Source organism: Oryctolagus cuniculus, chromosome 9 (assembly GCF_051225735.1).
Source record: "Oryctolagus cuniculus isolate XC-2025 breed Fujian yellow rabbit chromosome 9, ASM5122573v1, whole genome shotgun sequence".
Taxonomy (NCBI): domain Eukaryota; kingdom Metazoa; phylum Chordata; class Mammalia; order Lagomorpha; family Leporidae; genus Oryctolagus; species Oryctolagus cuniculus.
The window spans coordinates 78,852,251-78,875,770 of record NC_142875.1 but is presented as its reverse complement, the minus strand read 5'-3'; the positions used below and the strand labels follow the sequence as shown (position 1 = coordinate 78,875,770).

Below are 23,520 nucleotides of genomic sequence, written 5' to 3'. Positions count from 1 at the left end.
ACCTTTTTTAAATGAATGTGCTTTTGCTGATACACTTAACAGTAAACAAAATTCTGTTGAATGCTCATTAATTAAATGAGTAGTATATAGTGTTATGGAATATAGCAGTAGGTCACATTCTAAATTAACTCTGTGTTTGAACCTGACCCTTGGCACCACATCCAGTTTTATTAACATGACTTTCCAGGTCCCGCATGACTGGTCTTTGCTTACTTATCTAGCTCCAATTTATATACATTTACTCTTTTGTACCATTTTAGTCATACTGTTAACTTCTTTCCTTTCAACAAAATAATTTTATTTCTTTATTTCTCATACTTTTTCATAATTTCCTTTACTTGAAATGATAATGCATATGAGCAAACGACGTTTTGAGATTTGATTATTGTTCACAACACTTGTCTCTACTGTTGGGTTAACCTTATGATTATAAAAATTAAAAGAAAGAGTAAGAAATGAACGAGGAAGGAGGGTGAGAGAATGGGCAGGAGGGAAGGTAGGGTCGGAAGTATCCATAACTTTTACATCTCTGCAATACTAGAGCATTTTTAATACTGTAATTACTTTGGTAATTTGTAAAGAGAGCACAATATCTAGAACCAGAGTTCTCAGTTTGTATTCCACCTCTACCATTTAGCTGATTTTTTTTTTTTTTTTGACAGGCAGCGTTAGACAGTGGGAGAGGCAGAGACAGAGAGAAAGGTCTTCCTTCTGTTGGTTCACCCCCCAAACAGTGGCTACTGCTGGTGCGCTGCACCGATTCGAAGCCAGGAGCCAGGTGCTTCCATGCGGGTGCAGGGCCCAAGCACCTGGGCCATCCTCTTCTGCCTTCTCGGGCCATTTGGGGAGTGAACCAACGGAAGAAGACCTTTCTCTCTGTCTCTCCCTCTCTCACTGTCTATGACTTTTATTATATTTCTTTTTTATCAGTGTTGTAAAATCACCTATGCTATGAATTATTTTCTTTAATCATCATGACAAATATTGGCCTATTATTCAGATAATAGAACTGAGATTTGTAGAGGTAGTGATCTCACCCAAGGTCCTATAGCTGGTAGGTTTTGGAATAGTAATGGAAACCAAATGATTACCAATCTTTAAATATCATTCTCTTTAAACTATCCTATGCTACAAAAGAATCAAACATAATTTAGGAGTGAATTATCATGATTGCTGTCTATAGAGAAGTAGAAGATGGCCTATTTATTTTTCATTAGCATAGCGATAAGTATTTACCTATTATGTACAGAAATTGTATTTGCTGCTTTCTATGTATGTTATCAAGTTTTATCCACACAAGTATAAATACTTTGTATTAATAAAAATGTAACAGGTTAAGGACTACTCCCTATTTTACTGCACATATAACTTAAAATTTATTTATTTCTGTGTCTTTTTAAAATAACATTTGTTTTTAATTGGAATATAATTACTATGTATTTATAGTATTTAGTGTGACATTTCAGTACGTATGTATAATGTGTAATGATCAGATCAGGATAGCAGTGGTGGTGATGATCTTTAATATCTTTCATCTTTCATGTGTTGTGACCAAATTGTTTTTCAAAGCTTGTATACCTTTTTAATACATCATGAAATAGTCACATGTTAAATCTCATATGGAAATGTTGTATAATAATCTTGTATATTATAAAAGCATGATGGATAAATGGACTCAGAGATACAAAACGATTAATTAAATAGAGGTAGGGAAAGTAAGACACAGGTAAATTTAATAAAAAGCAAAAGACACAAGGACTTGAGCCCAAATTTTCTGAAGTCTATTAACAAGTCTTAGCTGCCTTTATGAGTGTATAGTGGTACATATGCCAATAAAGAATAAGAACACCATTGAGAGAAACTTGAACATTAGTAGAGAACAGAACATCTTCCTTATAATAGAGTATTATTGTCAATAAATGTTAACTCAAGAGGAGGTAAACCGTGAAACTAGTTTAGCCCAAATTAAAGACGTTAGAAATGATACTATATACATTCTCTGTAATATGTTATTTCTTCACAATTCTCTTTTTAAGACTCCACTGGAAAATGTTCCAGGTAACCTTTCTCCTATAAAGGATCCAGATAGACTTCTTCAGGATGTAGATATCAATCGCCTTCGTGCTGTTGTCTTTCGGGACGTGGTAAGTTTTGCCAGCTTAAAAACTTTCCACTGGGATTTGTGCAAAGTACTTTAAAATTTATAAGAAAGCTGCATTTTAAAACTAGATGTGTTACTGTCTGGGATTGTAGGTTTGTTGCATACTTCTGACTAAAATGATTGAGCCTCAGCTTTCTCTGAAAACTGTAGATATATGACTTCTGAGAGAGAAAAATTATTGTATTCTTGGGGATTGTATTAATGATATACATGAAATTGGTTCTGTGTATATTAATGCAAATAAATAAAGATTAAAATGTGAAATGCTGATATAATTTGTTTAAATACTAAGAATAAGAATGGGCCTGAAAAATAGTAATTCATTTTGACTCACATTATCTAATCTCCTCCCTTTTAGTATTCTTTGCTCCATTTGTGGTATTGTTTTGTTATTTTCAATGTTCCTGGTATTCTTGATGAAAGGGATTAATTCATTAGATGTGACTGGCAATTTATTTTTTTGTGTGTTGAGGAATTAATTTTAAGGAAGAATAGGTATCAGTGGAAATTTGAGTTAGAAAGGTAGCTTAACAAACTTAAGGGAAAAGATAACTTAGGGAGAATTTTTCATTGAGCTCTCTGATCAAATTATCACTTACTCAAAGTAAATGAAAATAAGATTGTCATTTCCAGAAATTACATAGAAACATCTATAATGTTTCACAGTGGATTGAATATTGACAGCTCTCCTTAATATAGTTACTATGAACCATTTTGGGTTATGCTTTTATATTAGCTGATGATTCATGAAATGTAGAAGACAATTTACTTGAAATTTGTATTTATTAATGATTATTTTCAGTAGCTTGAAAGAGACAGACATACATGTTTTCCATTTTATCATTGAATTTTGAAAATGAGGAACCTCAAGAATTGTTTGTGTTAAAGGTGATTTTCTCAGTGAGACATAGTAGGATTATTACTACTTTTTGTCTGTTAATGCAGTCAAATATTGTGTTAGCATTTGCTAATGCTGCCATATCACACTAACAGCTTTTTGAGGTTGTAAAAAATCCATGTTATATGTCTTCTCCTTGTTTATAACTCCCTCATTTCATACTCATTATTAACTTACTATTATTTTTATTCAAATGTCTCTGTCCTTAATGTGTTGTCCAATGTAAATTAATGCTAACTTTATATTCTGTGTGGGTGCAAACTGATGAAATCTTTACTTAATATATACTAAATCGATCTTCTGTATATAAAGATAATTGAAAATGAATCTTGATGTGAATGGAATGGGAGAGGGAGCGGGAGATGGGAGGGGTGTGGGTGGGAGGGAAGTTATGGGAGGGAGGCCATTGTAATCCATAAACTACTTTGGAAATTTATATTTACTAAATAAAAGTTTAAAAAAATCATAACACATTATTCAACTATGTTCTATTTGTACATACCTTGTTTATATAAGTGGTGGATAATAGTGACAAAGAGACCAAAGAATATTTAGCAAAAATTCAATATTTTAGTTTTTTGCAATTAAATATCATCCAATAATTTGCATGATATATTTCTGTATTTTTATATTTATACTTAAATGGTACTTATTAAGTAAATATATATTTATATATTTAAATATCACATTTTAGCTCCATAAAGAAAATGAAAGAGTAGCAGACTTTAAAATTTTTGAGTGTCAGAATCACCTCTGTATTTTAAACAGGATGACAGCAAACAGGCACAATTCTTAGCTTTGGCTGTTGTTTACTTCATTTCGGTTCTGATGGTTTCCAAGTACCGTGACATATTAGAACCCCAGCGAGAGACTGCAAGAACTGGAAGCCAACCAGGTAGAAACATCAGACAAGAAATAAATTCACCAACAAGTACAGGTACTTAATTTTTTAAATATTCTTTGAATTTTCACCATCATTTATCTTCTTTTTTATTCTTCGCTTTTATATCCCTGTTTAAACTGGACCAATTCATAGTTGCTTCAGATATTTATAAATAGTTGTTATACTAATGCTGGTTTAATAGTCTTTAATTCTACAAATATGTATGAATAACATTTTATAATACTTGCCATAGTCTCATTTTATCAGTATGACTTTGGTTTTCATGTTTTTCATTTTTTAATATGAATTATTCATTGATATCTTTATTTTATATGCAAGAAATTCATAAATATATATTAGATATATTACTTTAAAATATTTGTAAACATAAAAGTAGGAGGTCCTTACTGAATTGTTCAATACCGAGAATAAACCAAAATATAAATTTTTAGAGCCAAGCTTATCAAATAATCGTCCTTCCCTCTCTCCCTCCTTCCACCCTCCTTGTTCTATCCTTCCCCACCTCCATCTTCTGTATCTCCCTTCTTCCTTCTCATCCCCCTTCCTTCCTTTCTTTCTGTCTCTGTTTATTTTAGTACCTCAATATTCTATTACTGATTTTTAATAAGCAAGCATGCATTCTAAAAGACTTAATATCATAGACAAGAAGTGTCTTTGGGGGCTGGCGCTGTGGCACAGCAGGTTAATGCCCTGGCCTGAAGTGCCAGCATCCCATATGGGTGCCGGTTCGAGACTTGGCTGCTCCACTTCCTATCCAGTTCTCTGCTATGACCTGGGAAAGCAGTAGAAGATGGCCCAAGTCTTTGGGCCCTTGAACCCATGTGGGAGACCCAGAAGAAGCTCCTGGCTCCTTGCTTTAGATCGGCACAGCTCCGGCCATTGCAGCTAATTGGGGAGTGAACCATTGTATGGAAGACTCCTCTCCTTCCTTCCCTCTCTCCCTCTCTCCCTCTCTCCTTCTCTCCCTCTCTCCCTCTCTCCCTCTCTATCCTTATCTCTGTCTCTCCTCTCTCTGTGTAACTCTGACTTTCAAATAAATAAATCTTAAGGAAAAAAAAAAAAAAGAACTGTCTTGGGTCATGTTGTCTCTCATATGCAGAAAATCTTCAAGTTGCAGAAATTCTTGCCTTATCAGCTGTGGTTTCTCTGCTTGAAAACTGTGAACACATTTCCTGGCAATGGAAATTTTAATATCATGGAACACTTTCTGACATTTGCATGTCCTGCCAGATGTTGTTTCTCTGTTGTTTGCAGTATAACCTTAGTAATTCAATGCTTATTTTTGGTATCACCAGATTAATTTATAGTTGAAATTCTGTTACCTAAATAAATGCATGTGAACTGTAAATAAAATGGATATGTTTATTTTAAGATCTACTTTATTTATTTTGAAAGGCAGACTTACAGAGAGAGGAGAGACAGAGATAGAGGTCTTCCTTAAGCTGGTTCACTCCCCAAATGGCCACAACAGCCAGGGGTGGGCCAGGCTGAAGCCAGGGTCCAGGAGCTTCTTCCAGGTTTCCCACATGGGTTCAGGGACCAAGGACCAAAGACCATCTACCAGTGCTTTCCAAGCACATTAACATGGAGCTGGACTGAAAGAGGAGCAGCTTGGACTTGAACTGGCACCCATATGGGACTCCAGTGTAGCTGCTGGCTGTTTAACCCGATATCCCACAGAACTGGCCTCTCAAATGGATAGGTTTAAAAGTGACAAGAGGGGCCGGTGCCGTGGCTCACTTGGTTAATCCTCTGCCTGCAGCGCTAGTATCCCATATGGGCGTCAGGTTCTAGTCCCAGTTGCTCCTCTTCCAGTCCAGCTCTGTGTTGTGGCCCAGGAAAGCAGTGGAAAATGGCCCAAGTGCTTGGGCCCTGCACCCGCATGGGAGACCAGGAGGAAGCACCTGGCTCCTAGCTTCGGATCGGCACAGGTCCAGCTGTAGCAGCCATTTGGGGAGTGAACCAGCAGAAGGAAGACCTTTCTCTCTCTCTCTCTCACTGTCTAACTCTGCCTGTCAAATAAAACAAAAAAAAGTGACAAGAAATTAGTGGTCAAATCTCTGCATATTGTTTTCCATAAGCATATTATATCTCCTTTATCTTTTACTGCTGCTGTGGAAATATTGATTATGTCTTAGCTATAGTATTTTGCTGTTGCATACCATATTTACTTTTAACACACAAACATGAGGTTTCATTATAATATTCTTTGTTTTTAGTTTTATTTCTCAAATTAAACATCTTCCTATCCATATTCGTCACCATTTAAAACAAAAGTACTTTATAATTTTAACTTTGTTTCATTTTTAATGTATTTATATCTACCGTGTATATACAAAATGGGAAATATTAAAATGGATTCTCAGATTCCAGTTTTCTGGCATATTTGTGTGTCTTTGTATATGTTTCTATATTATCTCTATTTCATGAGAATACTATTTCCTCTCCTAATACATAACCTCTTTCCTTTCATCAGCAATGCATCCACTATTGCTAGTACTGTTTGCATGTTGCAGTGAAATAGAATTGCCTTGGATCGTCAGTGAATCATGTTGTAGATTGTTACATGTTGGCTCAAGTTTGATTCCATGATTTTCTCCACAGTTGTGGTCATACCATCTATCCCTCACCCAAGTTTGAACCATGGATTCCTTGCCAAGTTAATTCCTGAGCAGAGTTTTGCCCACTCATTTTACAAAGGTAATATTGACTTATTTCCTGGCCTGCGTGGCATCCTTATGTAATGGGTTGTTATAAAATAAATATTCATTATGTAATTATTTATAAACGTGTACATACCTTAGGTTTATGGAGATACGATATGTTGTATTTATACATGGCTGTTGATAGCAAAATATTGAGTTTGTATATGTGCTTCATTATATTTTTTAAGTATCATCTGTAAATTGAGGATACATATTTATATGAATGTTTACATGCACACTAGTAACACTTAACAGAGACTACAGAAGGATAACACCTTCATCATGAGACTAAAGTACCTAAAATAGATGATAAAATTTTGACTCAGTAGGGAAAAAATGCCCAAAAACAAGCCTTAAAAGCATCAAGCCGTGCTATAAATTTTTGAACTTGTAGTCAGAACACAATCCCAATACTCTGGGTTTTTTTTTTTTTTTTTTTTTTTTTACTTCTAAGAGTATTTGTTTTCATTTCATTCGAAAGACAAAGACAGAGGTAGACTATCTGCTGATTCATTCCCCAAATAACTGCAACTGCTGGGATTGGGTCTAAGATATGAGCATCTCAAGTGGCTTCTTAACCACTGTTCTAAATTCCCATCTCTGATTTGAACTTTTAAAGGTGAAATCAGTTGGCTTTTTTGTCAGGCACCTGAAATGTTTTTCATGAATTTCATGTTTCAAACAAGCAAGCATAGTAACTTGTTTTTCCATAGTAGATAAGATCGTAGAAAATAAACACATCAGTAGATTTGAGGTAAGTATTTTCTTTGATATGTTTCCCAATTTAAGTCTCTTGATCTTTAGGAATTAACTTATTTTGATCATTCTTAAAAGGTTATCATATATCATTTAATTAATTTGATAGAATGTTTTATGTTTTATTTTCCAGTACCAAATGGTCTATAAAAAGAAAATTCATGGATCTGAAATCCATTTCTTTAATGAAATGTTTATATTTTATTAAAACTGTAGAAGATGAATCACCAGGGCTAGCTATTGATGAATACTGAATATATATTTTGAAGTTATATGATTCTTAGGTTCATTTTGGATGTCAAAAATGCATATTTTGAATTCTAAAGTTTGCATTTCATCAACTTACTGATATGCGTAAATTTGAAAATGTTTGCAAGAAAATAAACTTAAATTGTGGTTTCATTTCCATAAACTTTAAAAAATATCTCGTGTCTCTGTGATACTATTTTTTATTGCATCTCTGTTATCGAAATAAAACAAGAAACAGGTTAGATGTTATTTATTCCCATAAATATCATTATTGCCTGTTCAAATTAGATAAGTTAGCAATAAAAAAAAATTATTGTCACAGCATAAACTTTAAAAATTTGTATTCTAGTGTTTCTTTAAAGTATTTGTGTAAGCATTTCTTTTAAGGAATCACTCTTTGCTTGAAACTTTTTATTTAGCTGTGATATGTTATTCAAATAAGTTAAAAGTATAGTAGCAATTGTCTATATTAATCATTTATCCCACACTTTAAAGTGAACAACAAGGTTTTTGTAATTACATTCTTTTTCTTCTTTTAATGTTTGTCTGATTATGTTTTTTGAAGTTTAGTTTTAACCAGTTGTATTTTTATTTTTGTACTTATTTATCTTCATTCATTCATTCATTCAAAAGGCAACATTACAGAGAGGAGAGAGAGAGACATCTTCTGTCTGATGGCCTTCTCTCCAAATGGCCACAATGACTGACCAGGGATAGGCCAGGCTGAAGCCAGGAGCCAGAAACTTCTGGGTCTCTCACATGGGTGCAGGGGCCCAAGGACCCTGGTCATCTTTTGCTAATTTCCCAGGTGCATTACCCTAGTTGGATCAGAAGTGGAACAGCTAGGATTTGAATCAATGCCCATATGGGATGCGAGTGCTGCAGACCATGGCTTTACACTACTGCACCACAGCACTGGCCCCTGTTTATTTATTTTTTAAATTTTATTTATCTTATTTAAAGTGTAGACTTAGAGAAAGAGAGAAAGAGTTCTCCCATCTGCTGGTTTATGCCTCATATGGCCACAACAGCCAGAGCTGAAGAAAACTAAAGCCAGGAACCAGTAACTTAATCCACATCCCCCACATGGGTGCAGGAGCTCAAGCACTTGGGCTGTCTACCACTGATTTACCAGGTACATCAACAGGGATCTGGATCGGAAGTGGAGCAGCTGGGACTCAAACCAGGATCCATACTGGATCCTGGGACTGCTGGCAGTGGCTTAACCCGCTATGCCAAATTACAAGCCCCAATTATTTATTAAATTATCCAAAAGTGTCAGCTGGTCATGTATTTAGGGAAAAGAACATAAATTTTACAAATACCTTTATGAGCACTTACCTGGATAACTATTGAAGTCCTTCATTCCCCTATCACTCACTTATTTTAGCTTGTTATTGAACCTTTTTAAAACCTGAATTAATTGAGTCTTCTTTATAATATTGATTGGCCCTTAGTTCATACTCTTATTCCTTCTTGGAGTATTGCCAACAATACAATTGCCAGTAATACTTCTTGCCTCTACTCTCTCAATACATTACTGACAACAGTTTTTAAAGTAGCACTGAAATATGTACATACATAATGTAGTAGACATAATTTATATAGTGTAGTACATGAATATAATAAATATTTGCATATATAATGGATAGTTTTTCTTTTTAAAAGTTCCTAAAGGCTCTATGATTTGGAGAGCAAAGTGATTATATTTTATCTTGTATTATCAAGACTAATGCATTTTTGACTTTCTGGATTACAATAAAATACATCCAAAGTGGTTTCCTCACCTCTTCTCTTACTGATCATCAGTTTTTAGTTTTGTGGCTTATGTGATTATTTAAAATGCATGTCAAATTATGTCCCTTCTTAAAATTTTAGTAGCACTTAGAGTAAAATTTCACAAGTGTCCTTAATAAAATGACAGTTGATTACCTTTGCAGTTTGGTCTGCTTGGTGGAATTGTCCATCCACAGATCAATGTGTAAAGGGAATGTGGTTATATATTATTGATCACTGTTATTCTTATACTCACTGTGAAAGTCAGAGCAGCTCTTAGTTCTGTAATTATACCAAACATTTTCCTGCTTCAGAATCTTTGTGCCTTGATCTTGGATTTGGCTGTCTCTTTTCCTATTTTTTGTCACTCAGGTACTGGCTTTAAAGTCACCTCCTCACAGGGACTGTCCCTGACTCCTGGGCAAACATGGCTTCATTCCCCACTTCTTTTTTCCTTAAGACTGTATACATCTGAATGATGTATAGTGTGTTGTGATATATATCTACAGGTAGAATGATTTAATTAAAGTGATTAACATATATACCACTTCACATACTTATCATTTTTTGTGCTAAGGATATTAAGATTATTTTCTTAAAAATTTTCAAGTATGCGATGCATTATTACTATCATGGTTACTATGCTAATATATTGATGTACAGAACTTATTCTTCCTAACTGAAACTTTATACTCTTTGTCCCACATCTCCCTGGCTCCTTGTAACCACCATTCTACTCTCTACTTCTGTGTAAATAAAATTAAGTGTTTATTAAGTAAATTCTTATATTCATATAAAAGCACAACTTTTTAATACTGCAAATATATTAATTTTCTCTTAATTTTAAAATTAATGGTTTCATAGAGGTACATTATGTGAATAATTCTAATTTATTTTATAGATACTCAAGTATTTTTATTAATATAATCTTTCCAAAACTCTTATTCAACATCTTAGTGATGTTCAATATATTTAAGTTATTTAATGGTGGAAGTGATGTGTAGTTATCCCTAGAATTTTTTTTTAAACTTCAACTATGAAAAACAATGTAAATATCTATTTTTAGTATCAAAGGACCAGTAGTAGCCTATCTCCTCTTTCTTTCACCTTCTTTGACTCCTTTTCAATTAACTTCATTATATATTTTCTTTCTTTTTTTTTTTTTTTTTTTAACAGGCAGAATTAGAGAGAGAAACAGAGAAAGGTCTTCCTTCCGTTGGTTCACTCCCCAAATGGCCGCTATGGCTGGCGCACTGCGCTGATCCAAAGCCAGGAGCCAAGTGCTTCCTCTGGTCTCCCAAGCAGGTGCAGGGGCCCAAGCACTTGGGCCATCCTCCACTGCCTTCCCGGGCCACAGCAGAGAGCTGGACTGGAAGAGGAACAACCAGGACAGAATCCAGTGCCCCAACCGGGACTAGAACCTGGGGTACTGGCGCTGCAGGCGGAGTATTAGCCAGTGAGCCATGGCGCTGGCCTATTTTCTTAATAATCTAGTTATTTTCTGCTATGTGCTAGACATTGTGATATATAATAGTGAGTAAGAAGTCCCTATCTCTATGAAACTAACAATCTAATGACAGAGATACACTTTTAGAAACCATACACTTAAATATAAAATTGCAAATCTGTTCGCTATCATAAGAAATAAATTTTTAGATTATTATGAGTATATAAAAGAAGAAAACTCACTTAGTTTGGGTACTGAGAAATGCTTGTTATAGAAGTGACATTTACATTGGAAACCAAAGAATGAGTTCAAAATTTGGTTCAAAGAATTGGGGACAGTAGAGGAACATTCCTGAAAAGAGACCAATCTGTTCAGAAAAATTGCATCTCACATTTGGGAAACATGTTGGTGGAATATAATCAGGGAAGTAGAAGCATCTCTGAGTTTATAGGTAGGTAGGAGCCCACTCATGTAGGATCTGTATACAGTATTAAGGACAATATAAATTGGGAAGAGGGATATTGTAGTGGTGTGTATTGCTGCTATAAAAATTATCATAGATCTAATGACTTAAAATGAGATAAATTTATTATCTTATAATTCTGTAGTCAGAAGTCCAACATTTATTTCACCAGGTGAAAATCAAGGCAGTAGCAAGTGTGCCTTTCTTTCTGGAGGATCTCAAAAGAATCCACTTTTCTTGCCTTTTCCATGTTTTAAAGGTTGCTATATTGCTTGATTCAAGAACATTCTTCATATTCCAGGAATGGTACCTTTCTCAGACCATTCATGTGTTGTCACATCTTCCTGTTGAACACAGCTAGGAAAGGTTTTCTGCTTCGAAGGACTCAGGAAGTCATATTGAGCCCACCTGGATAATCCAGGATAACTTATCCTTTTCAAGTCATTAGTGTTTATGGCCCTCTTGTCATGTAAGAGAACCTATATTTGGATTGTGGAAATTAGTATTTGGGTATATTTGGGGATTGGACATTATATGATCTAACAAGTGTCATAATACGATTTACAAATTTAACGGTGTTCTGGATAAAGTGGTGGTAAGGGTAGACTAGAGGGAGCATGCAGGAGAAATGGGTAAGCCATTAGGAGGCTGCTGCTTTCTAGCTCAGAGATGTATTGCTTAGGACTAGAACATAGTGGTAGTGGAATTGAAGAGAAAGATAACTTAGAGATAGATTTAGGAGGTAAAGTGGAGAGGGCATGGTAATAGATTGGATTGAGGCATGATACAATGTGAAATTAGAAAAACGACCGTTGGCTGTCTGATCTTAAGCCACTGAGGTAATAAAAAGATCATTTACTAAAACAGGCAAGATTAGAGGTAGATACAGTCAACGAGAATAACCAAGACTTCCTTTTTAAATGTGTTGGTTTTGAGGTATCTAAGCCTTTGGAAAGTTTAATCAAGCGAAGACCTCAAAGGCAATAGCCTTACAGGTTTCCTCATTTTCACAACATACTTAAGCCTTGCATTTTCCAGGTACAGTTTTCACAACTCTGAAATGGTGACTAATTTGTCTGAGGAAACAGGGAAAACCAGGAAGTTGTGATCAGAATTGGAACTTTGATCAATTTCATTACATTCCTGTTGTCTTTCTATTGTGGCTGTCTCCAGAAAAGCTGGAGAAATATTCAAAGCACCTCATATGCTAGAAATATTAAGGGGAGATAGAGATGATGAGTAATTTTTTGTGTAGGAGATACTGCTCTGGATAAATAAGGCAGAGCTGGGGAAGAGAAAGAGATTGCAGATAGGAAAGGGAATCCCTGGGACAGTGCTTGGGCTCTCATAGGACGTGACGGTGGTGATGATCTCATAAGATATGATGATAGTTATTAACTACTGGTAAAGTAGAACAGTAGTAGCAGCAGCAGGTGCAAAAATGTGAAGTGAGATTACTTTATGTGAAGCACTATTCACACATTATGTTCTTTCTCACAGCTCTATAATGTGTGTATAGTTATATGCCTGTTTTAAAGGAATGGGAATAAGTTTAATGGCTAATCCTAAGTCACAAAATTAATAAGTAATAAATAAGTCTTGACTGAAAATAAGTCTTAATTTCAAGGTCTAACCCTTCCTTAACCATTATATAATATGCAGTCTTGACTTTTGTAATTGATATCAATAGTCATGCTATACTTAGTTATTATATTAGTCCTTTTGGTATTACTTTAACAAAATACCTGTTACTGGTACCTCATAAGGAAAAAAATATTTTGATTCATAATTCTGGTGATAGGAAGGTCCAGAAAGCATGCTGCCAGCATTCTGGTGAGGGCCCACAGGCTGTGTCATAAAATGGCAGAAAAATAAAAAACAAACCAGCTGTGTTTAGAAAGGGCCAAATGTGAGGTGACCTCATTTTATAACAACCTGCTTTTGAAAGAGCCAATTCACTGTTAGACCAGCATTAATTTCCTTGAAGGGTGGTACCCCATGACCTAATTACCTTCTAGGCCCTACCTTTTTTTAAAAAAATATGCATTTTTTTTTTCATTTTGTATTTGAAAGGCTGAGAGACAGAAATCTCTGATCTGTTTATTTACTGCCGAAATGCCTGCAGCTGCCATGGCTGGGCCAGGCCAAAGCCAGGAGCTAAGATCTCAATCTGGTCTCAGATGTAGGTTGCAGGGACCCAAATACTTGAATTGTTACTACCAGGTTACATGTTAGTAGGAAGCTGAAATTGAGGAAAGAGGCAGGTCTAAAACCCAGGCACTTACATATGACATGTAGGTGTCCAAAGAGGGTATCCTACTGCTATGCCAAACATCTGCTACTAGACCCTATCTCTTTTAGGTCCCACAACTTCTTACCATCACTACAGCAGAGGCCGCACTTCCAACATATAAACATTTAGAGGACATATTCAAACTATACTCAAAGCATAGCAGTTGTATCTCTTTTTCTGCAACTCAAGAAAAAGTCCAAAAAAAACAAATGTATGTTGACATTTTATTGTTGATTTTAATGATTACCTTCATTACCTCATAGAAATGCTATAGGGTGAGAAGCATCATTATATTCTTAAATCTGAATATATGAAATACATGAAATTAATTCATCTTATATAAATAAATTCAAAAAGATCAAATTAATGTTCACAATCAACAAAAAAGAGAAATGCTTGATGTATTTCAATGAGAGTTGTGCTTTTGTCCATTGAGAAGAAAAACAATAGGTAAAAACATATAGTCTTAGAATTTTAGCAATGAACTACATTGAATCTGTTCTCTTTATATTAATATCACATTAACATGAGAATTGAGAGGACTGTATTGTAATTATCATGCATTTGTTGTGACCCTGAGAATCTGGTGTATTAATAAAATACTTGGGCAAGAGCAAAGACAAAAATATATATATGAACATTTTATAAATTTTAATTAATAATAATAAATTAAAAATATAAAAATTGAAACTAAAGTTTAGTTTTAAACCTAAATTGGTTACAGTTTTCAGAAGAATGATATACTATGGATCTTCTAAACACTTCAAAAAAGCAGTTAACCCACTAGTAAATGTTATCAAGATCAACTTTTTCAGTTTTTTGGAAAATAACCCAATGCTTATAACAGTGAAAAGGGTGTTAATGTCAGAAAAACTGCAAAGTCTTTATGAGAACATTATGCTTTATAATGGTTTAATCTAGCGCATAGCTATCTACCTTTCCCCAGCTCTGTGGTACCCTTAAAACACAGATGCCAAAGAACCATGATATCTAAAACCCAGTAATGTAGCAGCTATTAGAAAACAACAGGCTAGGTTTGGAGTTCCTTAGAAAGTCCCATCCCTAGAGCATTGTAGATATTTGACCTTTCTGGAAGTTCCCTCAAAGAACTCCATTCATAGTCATTATGTCACTCAATCCAGAGCTTGACGAGAAGAGTTCTATTTCCAAAGTGTTTGTGAAAAATCATCACTAATATTTCTAAAATGACAACTGCCTGAAGTGGCAATGCTTTTTGAGCAAAAAAGACCCTTGCCAAAAACCTTCATTTAAGATCTGAGAGAAGGTGACATTGGGATGTAACAGGTACAGCTGCTGCCTGTGACTCTGACATCCCATATGGATGCCGATCTGTGTCCCAACTGTTCCACTTCCAAACCAGCTCCCTGCTAATGGCCTGAGAAAAGCAGCAAAAGATGGCACAAGATGAAGCTCTTGGCTTTGAACTGGCCTAGCCTGGGCCTTCATGACCAGCTGAGGAGTGAACCAACAGATGGAAGATCTCTGCCTCTGTCTCTCCCTTTCTCTCTATAATTCTAATTTTCAAATGAATGAATGAGAGATGGACTTCTGAATGAATGAGTGAATAAATGAATGAATGAATGAATCTTTAAAAAATACAGAATCTGTGTGTTAAATATCCATATTCCTGGGGCAATACTTAGGCTCAAGAAGGACCTAAGAAAGCATTAGTTATCTCATTTATGGCTGACTTTGAGGCCCTGCACAAAACGAATTGCAGACTGAAGAAAAATTTTGAACTGTAGTAACTTTGCAAGCATCCTCCCTGCCGCTTCACACAACTCTCTGACAAGGGGTTGAAGATTTATCAGTTTAAGGCATTGAGTGCATTATTGCTCCAATCATAAGCTGATAACTAGCTTAACTGAGCAGAGGCTTAAGTGGCTGCAAATGATGAAACATGATTTTCAGGAGAGCCAATAAACAAACAGTACAACACAAACAGTGGGAAGTGTCTCCTTTTCAAGATTGATGCTTATTTAAAATGTCCACTTCTCAACAAAAATTATAAAACAAGCAAAGAAACAAAAAAATGTGATCAACATAGGGTAGGGGAAGCAGCTGATAGAAAGTGCCTCTAAGAAACCCAGATATTGGTCTTCCTAGATAAACACTTTAAATCAGCTGTTATACATTTAATGAAATTAGTAAAGGAAAAATTTTCTAAAGACTTTAAAGTGTGCAGGAAAGAGAGGATCAGGAAAGTTTAGGCAGTGGATACTAAGTTAAAATTAGATGGAAGATGTAAGTTCTCCTGTCCTATTGCATAGTAAGGAAACTAAACTGATAATATGATGCATATTTCCAAAAAGCTACAAAGAAATGCAAATATTGAGGAGACAGATGTGCTTCCCATGATTTGAACATTGCAGAATGTGTTCATGTATTAAAACATCACACAGGCCAGCGCTGCGGCTCACTAGGCTAATCCTCCGCCTGCGGCACCAGTACCCCAGGTTCTAGTCCCGGTTGGGGCACTGGATTCTGTCCTGGTTGCTCCTCTTCCAGTCCAGCTCTCTGCAGTGGCCCGGGAGGGCAATGGAGGATGGCCCAAGTGCTTGGGCCTTGCACCCGCATGGGAGACCAGAAGAAAGCACAGGCTCCTGGCTTCGTATCTGCACAATGTGCCGCCTGGAGTGACCATTAGGGGGTGAACCAATGGAAGGAAGACCTTTCTTTCTGTCTGTCTCTCTCACTAACTCTGCCTGTAAAAAAAAAAAAAAAAAAAAAAAAGCAGACAGTGCTCTGTAAATATGTACTATTTTTGAAGCCAGTGTTAAAAGTTTTTAAAAAAATTAAAATTAATTTAAAATATGAATATGATGTCTCACCAAATAGAGAATAACAACAAAGAAATATAGCAAAGGACCAACTGCAAGTTCTGGAGTTGGAAATTACAATAGCTAACATGAAAAATTCACTAGAGGTTTCAGCTGATTTGAGTTGGCAGAAGAATCAGAATATTGAAGATAGGTCAGTTATCCTAGACTGAGGAATAACAGCAACAAAGGCATGAAGAAAAGTGAACAGAGCCTCACAGACCTGTGGAACACCATTAAGTGAATCAACAAACAGATAGTGGGAATCCAGAGGACAGACAAAGCTAGGGTCAGAAAAAATATTTGAAAAAACATCAGGCTGAAAACTCCCCACGTTTGATAGAAATATGCATTTTTACAGAGCTCAGTGTACCCAAAATAGGATAAACTAAAAGAGACCCATACTTAATTGCAGTATAGTCAAAACAATTGTTGATGTTTCTTTGTGCTTAAGAGTATCTTCTCAACTACCATTGTGTTTATTATGGGAATATACTTTAGAAATAATATGGATTCCTAACTTGTATTATTTTCATACATTTAGCAAAAAAAAGGCAAACATTGCAGCCTTTGTGTAAAATAAACTTTTATATTGATTTTAAATCCTCGTGTGTGGCTTCTAGCCTCTTTATATTAAGGTTAATTTTTATAAAACAATTAATTTTGCATTTAGAGATTTAAAATAAACTAAACATACAATTACATTAATTACTTATAGCTTTTTACATTTTATTTTAAGCTACAGTGATTTATTTTTTAATATTGACATTTAAAAACAATATAAATTTTAGTACTGTGCTAACGAGGATCTATATGTTTCATTAATGGTGTTCCTTATTTTAGGGAATTTGGAAAAACACCAATTTTAGTAATTGCATATGCAAAAAATATCAAAACACTTCATTAATCACTGTAAAATATGATTTTGGAGGAAGGAATGTGATAATGCGGTTCCCATGTACACATCATGTCATTTGCTTACCTTAACCCTATATGTTTTCCAAAATGTATTAGATAAACTCATTAGGTTCAGTTATAAAGAATTACAAAAGAGGCATCTGGCATCCACCTGCCTGTTTCTGATAATGTTAAGATTGCTCAGTCTAATGTTTCTGTTTTGTGTACCTACCAACAGAAACTGATGAGAACTACTGGAAACTTAGAAGCTTGCTGTCATTAATATAACCTGCACCGATGCAATCAGTTACTATGGAAGTCACTGGGTTGAATACTCAAAGTACTTTAATGTTACAAAGAAGTTTTTGGAAACTTAAATGATCTAACCTGAAGTTGATGCTGCATACTGATAGCATGTTCTGTGATAAATATTTAAACAATGAAAAATTAAAATGAATTTTTTGACTAATCATCGCATTTTTATTTGCAATTGATATACAATTTTCCATTAGAATTTACTTTTTATGTTTATATAATTTGCACAGGGTATGCTTTACAAAACATAAGATTACTTCACAAAGTATGTTAAAATGAATACTATGCTAAAACAATGCATAAGTTTAAAGAATTTTGCACAAGTATAAACAGTTTATAATTCCATTTTCCATGAACTTATTGAAGCATATTCATATCTGAAAATTTTTACTGAGACGCAAATTGAGTACCCTTTATCTGAAATGCTTGAGACCAAAAATGTTTTGAATTTTGGATTTTTTCATGTATCATAAATTTGAATATGTGTGTGTATGTTGTATGTGTGTGTGTTTATATATTTATATATATATATATAGAGAGAGAGAGAGAGATCTTGTGGAGATGACTAAAACCTAAACGCAAAATTCATTTATGTTTTATGTACACCTTAACACATAGCCTAAAGGGAATTTTTTTAAAAGCTTTATTTATTTATTTATTTGAAAGGCAGAGTGACTGAGAGAGAGGGAGAGACAGTGATCTTCCATCTGGTAGTTCATTCCCCTAATGGCATCAGTAGCCAGGGCTGGGCCAGTCTGAAGCCAGGATTCCAGAACTCTATCCAGGTTTCCCACATGGTTGGTAGAAGCCCAAATACTTGAGCTAAATTCTGCCTTCTCATGTACATTAGCAGTTAGCTGGAATGGAAGCAAAGTAGCGGGGAATCAAACCAGCACTCTAATAAGGGATGTTGGCGCTGTAACCTGCAGCTTGACCTGCTGTGCTACAATGCTGGTCCTCAACCAGCATTATACTGCTGTATAAATATACTGATGAACTATTTGAAAAATTTTAATACTTGGTATTAATAAACTTTTCATTTCATTTTATAATAAATAATTTACCATTTAAATTGAGATTCCACATATCTAGTTAGTGAATTATATATTTTACTGCTTATTGAGTGTTAGTTGATCAGAAAGGCAAAGAAGGATATAGATGTTCACAAAAATCTTTGAATGTGGTATCTTGTAAATACTAAATGAAAGGGTTTAATTCTTAGATATTTTGTTATTAAAACACTTACATTTGCAACACAACTTGACAAGTTTTAACTTTTAATATTATCTGTTAATATAAAATGCACCATAAATAAATATATCTAGACATTATATCAGTGTAAAGCCAAAACTCTAGGTCAGATATATAAATCAACTGCATTGAGAATAAGTGCTAGACTTAACTGTATGCCTTTTAAAAGCGCTGTAGGAAAAGTTGGCCCATGTTGTTGTTATTTTGTTTCTGCCTTTACATTCCCTGTCCAAGTGTATAGATAGTGACCATTGCTATTTAATTCTCTTTGATAATTTTCTGCCAGTGTTTTCTCTCCAAAAGTATAGAATTAATAGATGGAAATGCATGTTAAATTCACTGGTATCTTTGTTAGTGGAGATGGCTGCCTCAGCCATCTTCTCATTCTATATTCTAGGTTATTTCATCCACTTACAGATTTTCTCCTATTGCTTCAGTTTGAATGGTCTCAATTATATGCCTGCTGTTCTCTTGAGTTACAGACACATAAACAATCCAGAGAATCTGCTCACTCAGTGATATAAAATTTAATTCTTTAGTCTCTAGGTGGGGGAAAATCTCCTTTTCTTCCTTTCTCAATTAGTGGCACGTGATCATTCTTTATTAAATCAAGTTAGATATTCGGGGAACGTCTTGATTCTTCTCTTCCCTCTTACTTCTAAAGTTATCATTCTACTTTAATTCTTAAACTTTTATAAAAATTTCTGAGATGTTTTGTTGTCTTTATTTCCTACCTATTTTCTTCAGTGGTGCTTTGTTTAGCATTACTAAGATTATCTTCTCAAACCTATAAGGACTTATTTTAATTTTGGAAACAGTAGAGAATATATCCTATTTTTATATTGATCATATAGTGTTTGAACATTATAATATTAAAAAACTAACTTTTTATTCTTTCAGGTGTAGCATTCTTGACCAAGTTAACAAACAGTTAAAATTAAACCTATTTGATAAACATGAGGAAAGCTACCCATACCAGATTGCATTTTGACTGGTATATGTTTTTGTTCATTTAAATGAATATTAGCACATATATTCATATAGACTGGAATATTATTGTAAATACATTAATATATCATTTTAATTCCATTTGAATAAAAAAGGAAAATCAAAAGGGAAAACAATAATTTTGGCAAATTTCAAAAGAAACTGAAATGTAAGCATCTCAGATCTCTTTTCCTTTGAAAATTTGTCAAAACTATTCTGAAAATCTTTGTGAAATCTTTCACATCCTAAGTAAATTAGAATGCCATGCCAGCCAGCGCCGCGGCTCAACAGGCTAATCCTCTGCCTAGCGGCGCTGGCATCCCGGGTTCTAGTCACCGTCGGGGCGCCATATTCTGTCCCGGTTGCCCCTGTTCCATGCCAGCTCTCTGCTGTGGCCTAGGAGTGCAGTGGAGGATGGCCCAAGTTCTTGGGCCCTGCACCCCATGGGAGACCAGGAGAAGCACCTGGCTCCTGCCATCGGATCAGCGCGGTGTGCCGGCCGCAGCGCGCCAGCCACGGCGGCCATTGGAGGGTGAACCAACAGCAAAGGAAGACCTTTCTTTCTGTCTCTCTCTCTCTCTCACTGTCCACTCTGCCTGTCAAAATAAATAAATAAATAAATAAATAAAGAATGCCATGCCACTAATCTACATTCAACAGATTATCAAAGTGACTAGACAGGATCAAGAATCAAAACTGTTACTAAGCAAATCAGTTTATATTATCTTCAACTCATTAGTACATTTTTGTATAAAACTTTCAGGAAATTGTAATTCAGTAGTATCATTAAAACAACACTAATCTGTGTTTTTACTAGTGATTTCACAAAAAGCTTTTTAGTATATGATTTGCTGAAGCAAGCACTCACAAGATGATTTTTAAAAATTTTATTTATTTATTAGAAAGAGAAAGGGTGAGCCAACACTGTGGCATGGCAGGTAAAGCCTACACCTGTGGCTCCAGTATCCCATATGGGTGCTGGTTCGAGTCCCAGCCACTCCACTCCCAATCCACCTCCCTGCAAATGTACCTGGGGAAGCCATGGAAGATGTCCCAAGTCTTTGGGCCCCTGCACCCACTTGGGAGACCTGAAAGAAGCTCTTGGCTCCTAGCTTTGAACTTTGCCCAGCTCTGGCCATTGCAGCCATTTGAAGAGTGTACCAGTGGCTGGAAGATCTCTCTCTCTGCCTATTTCTCTCTCTCTTTCTCTCTCTCTCTCTCTCTCTCTCTCTCTCTCTCTCTCTCTCTTTCTCTGTAACTCTGACTTTCAAATAATTAAATACATATGTAAAAAAATTAGAAAGTGTGTGTGGGAGGGGTTTATTCCATTCACTGGTTCATTCCCCAAATGCCAGCAGCTGCTTCCATTGAACAGTACTCCAGTATGGAAAGTGGACATCTCGAGAAGAGTTTAACCCACTATCCCACCAGTGTTGCCCCTCACAAAAAGCTTTATGAAATATCTTGCTGACATCACGATAGCGTGTTCCTGTGTTGGTCAGTCTCTTGATTTATTATCCTAATAAACCTTTCAAACAAACAATAAACTAAGAAAGTTTTAATGAAGCTATAGATTTAAAATTTTCAAAACAATTTCATATGTCCTTATTTTACAAAATATAAAATTAAATATGAGTAAAGATAATAAGGATAGCTAACATTTACTGTGTTTTTACTTTCTGTAGGATATACATGTTATTTATCTATAGCATTTAAAAGTAATTTTTTTTCTAAATGACTTTAATTTTATGATTATTATTATGCCCATTATTTTCAGATACACTTTTCAAGGTGATCATTTGAACTTGGTAACTTTTTATTGTATGGGGGCCAGCTGTGCAGCTGGTTAAGCTGCTGATTGTGACTCTGGCATCACATGTCAGAGCATCCATTGGAGTCCTGGCTGCCCCACTTCCCATCCAGCTCCTTGCTCTCGTGCCTGGGAAGGCAGCAGGTGGCAGCCTAAGTACTTGGACCTCTGCCACCCATGTGGCAGAATCCAGATGGAGTTCTGGCTCCTGGCTTCAGTCTGGCCCAGCCCTAGTTGTTGTGGCTATTTGGGGAATGAAGGCACCAGTAAATAGAAGATCTCTTTTGTTCTTTATCACTCTACTTTTTAAAGAAATAAAATTAATCTTGTAAGAGGAAAAACTGTTGGAATTAAAAAACATTTTATTATATGAAGAACTTCATTATTTTGCCTTGGCTTAAAAGATTTGTAGGAATTCGACATTTTTTAAAAAAATTTATTTATTTATTTGGAAGTCAGAGTTATACAGAGAGAGGAAAGTCAGAGAGAGGTGTCTTCCACTGGTTCACTCCCCAATTGGCTGCAATGGACAGAGCTATGCCGATATGAAGCAAGGAGCCTCTTCCGGCTCTCCCATGCGGTGCAGGGGCTCAAGAACCTGGGCCATCTTCTACTGCTTTCCCAGGTTACTGCAGCAAGCTGGATCAGAAGTGGGTCAGCCAAGACTGGAACCAGCGCCCATATGGGATGCCAGCACTGCAGGCGGTGGCTTTACCCGCTATGCCACAGCGCCGGCCCCAAGGGGTTTGACATTTTAAGATGTTTTTCATTTCTTTTTTTTTTTTTTTTGCTAAGATACAGCAGTCATTTTTATTTAAAGAGCTATTTCAATAAAAACCATAGATTTCCAAGCATTAAAAAGTAATTTAACTTTGCCATCACCAATAACCAAGAAATCTTTTTTTAAAAAAATATACAATATTGACCAGAAAAACATAGAATACATAATGTTAAAGAGAGAAAAAGTCAAAACAGAGAAATTCAAATTGTGGTCATAATTAGTTCTATTAAACGATTGACCAATTTTTATCATTAAGGAGGTTATAGGGAAGCTACCAAAGTGAACTTCAAAAGCCTAGCAGTAAAAGTGATTGTAATGTCAATAAAACTCTGAAACATATCAAATAACTGCTAAGTAGTACTAATCCACTGTGTCTTTGAACCTGTATATGCCTTTTTAAAGCTGATGTTTTTCATTTCATGTATTTTAATTGATAATAGTAAATATATGTCTCATATCGTATTTATGTTTCTGATTCAATTATAAAACTGAAATTTGTATTTATTCACAAATAATGAGCATGATTAGTATTCCTAAATAATTACCCTTAAAGGCACACAAGACTAACTCTAGAGCAGCACTACTTCATAACTAAAGTATTTATCATTTTGAATTAATTTTTATGTACTTTGCATGTTTCAAATTCTTCCTTATTTTATATACTTTATATGTAATTTTAAAATGATGTTTTTAGCTAGTTTCAGTATTTTCAGAATTTCCATATTTATTGAAGCACCAAAGAAATTATAAAATTGCTTCATATTTTTTTAAACTTTTATTTAATGAATATAAATTTCCAAAGTACAGCTTATGGATTACAATGGCTTCCCCACCATAACGTCCCTCCCACCCGCAACCCTCCCCTTTCCCACTCCCTCTCCCTTTCCATTCACATCAAGATTCATTTTCGTTTCTCTTTATATACAGAAGATCAGTTTAGCATACATTAAGTAAAGATTTCAACAGTTTGCTCCCACACAGAAACAT

General features: G+C 35.1%; 1 protein-coding gene across 10 annotated transcripts in view; it reads left to right on the top strand.

Annotated features, from left to right (window-relative positions):
• Positions 1-23,520, top strand: part of NBEA (neurobeachin) — a 732,675-nt gene that overhangs the window by 239,784 nt on the left and 469,371 nt on the right. For all 10 annotated transcript variants that reach the window (XM_070049020.2, XM_070049018.2, XM_051831739.3 and 7 more), the window contains exons 27-29: positions 2,037-2,144; positions 3,828-3,996; positions 6,568-6,663. In XM_070049020.2, the coding sequence (XP_069905121.1) occupies positions 2,037-2,144; positions 3,828-3,996; positions 6,568-6,663 (373 nt within the window). The remainder of the gene's footprint in view (positions 1-2,036; positions 2,145-3,827; positions 3,997-6,567; positions 6,664-23,520) is intronic.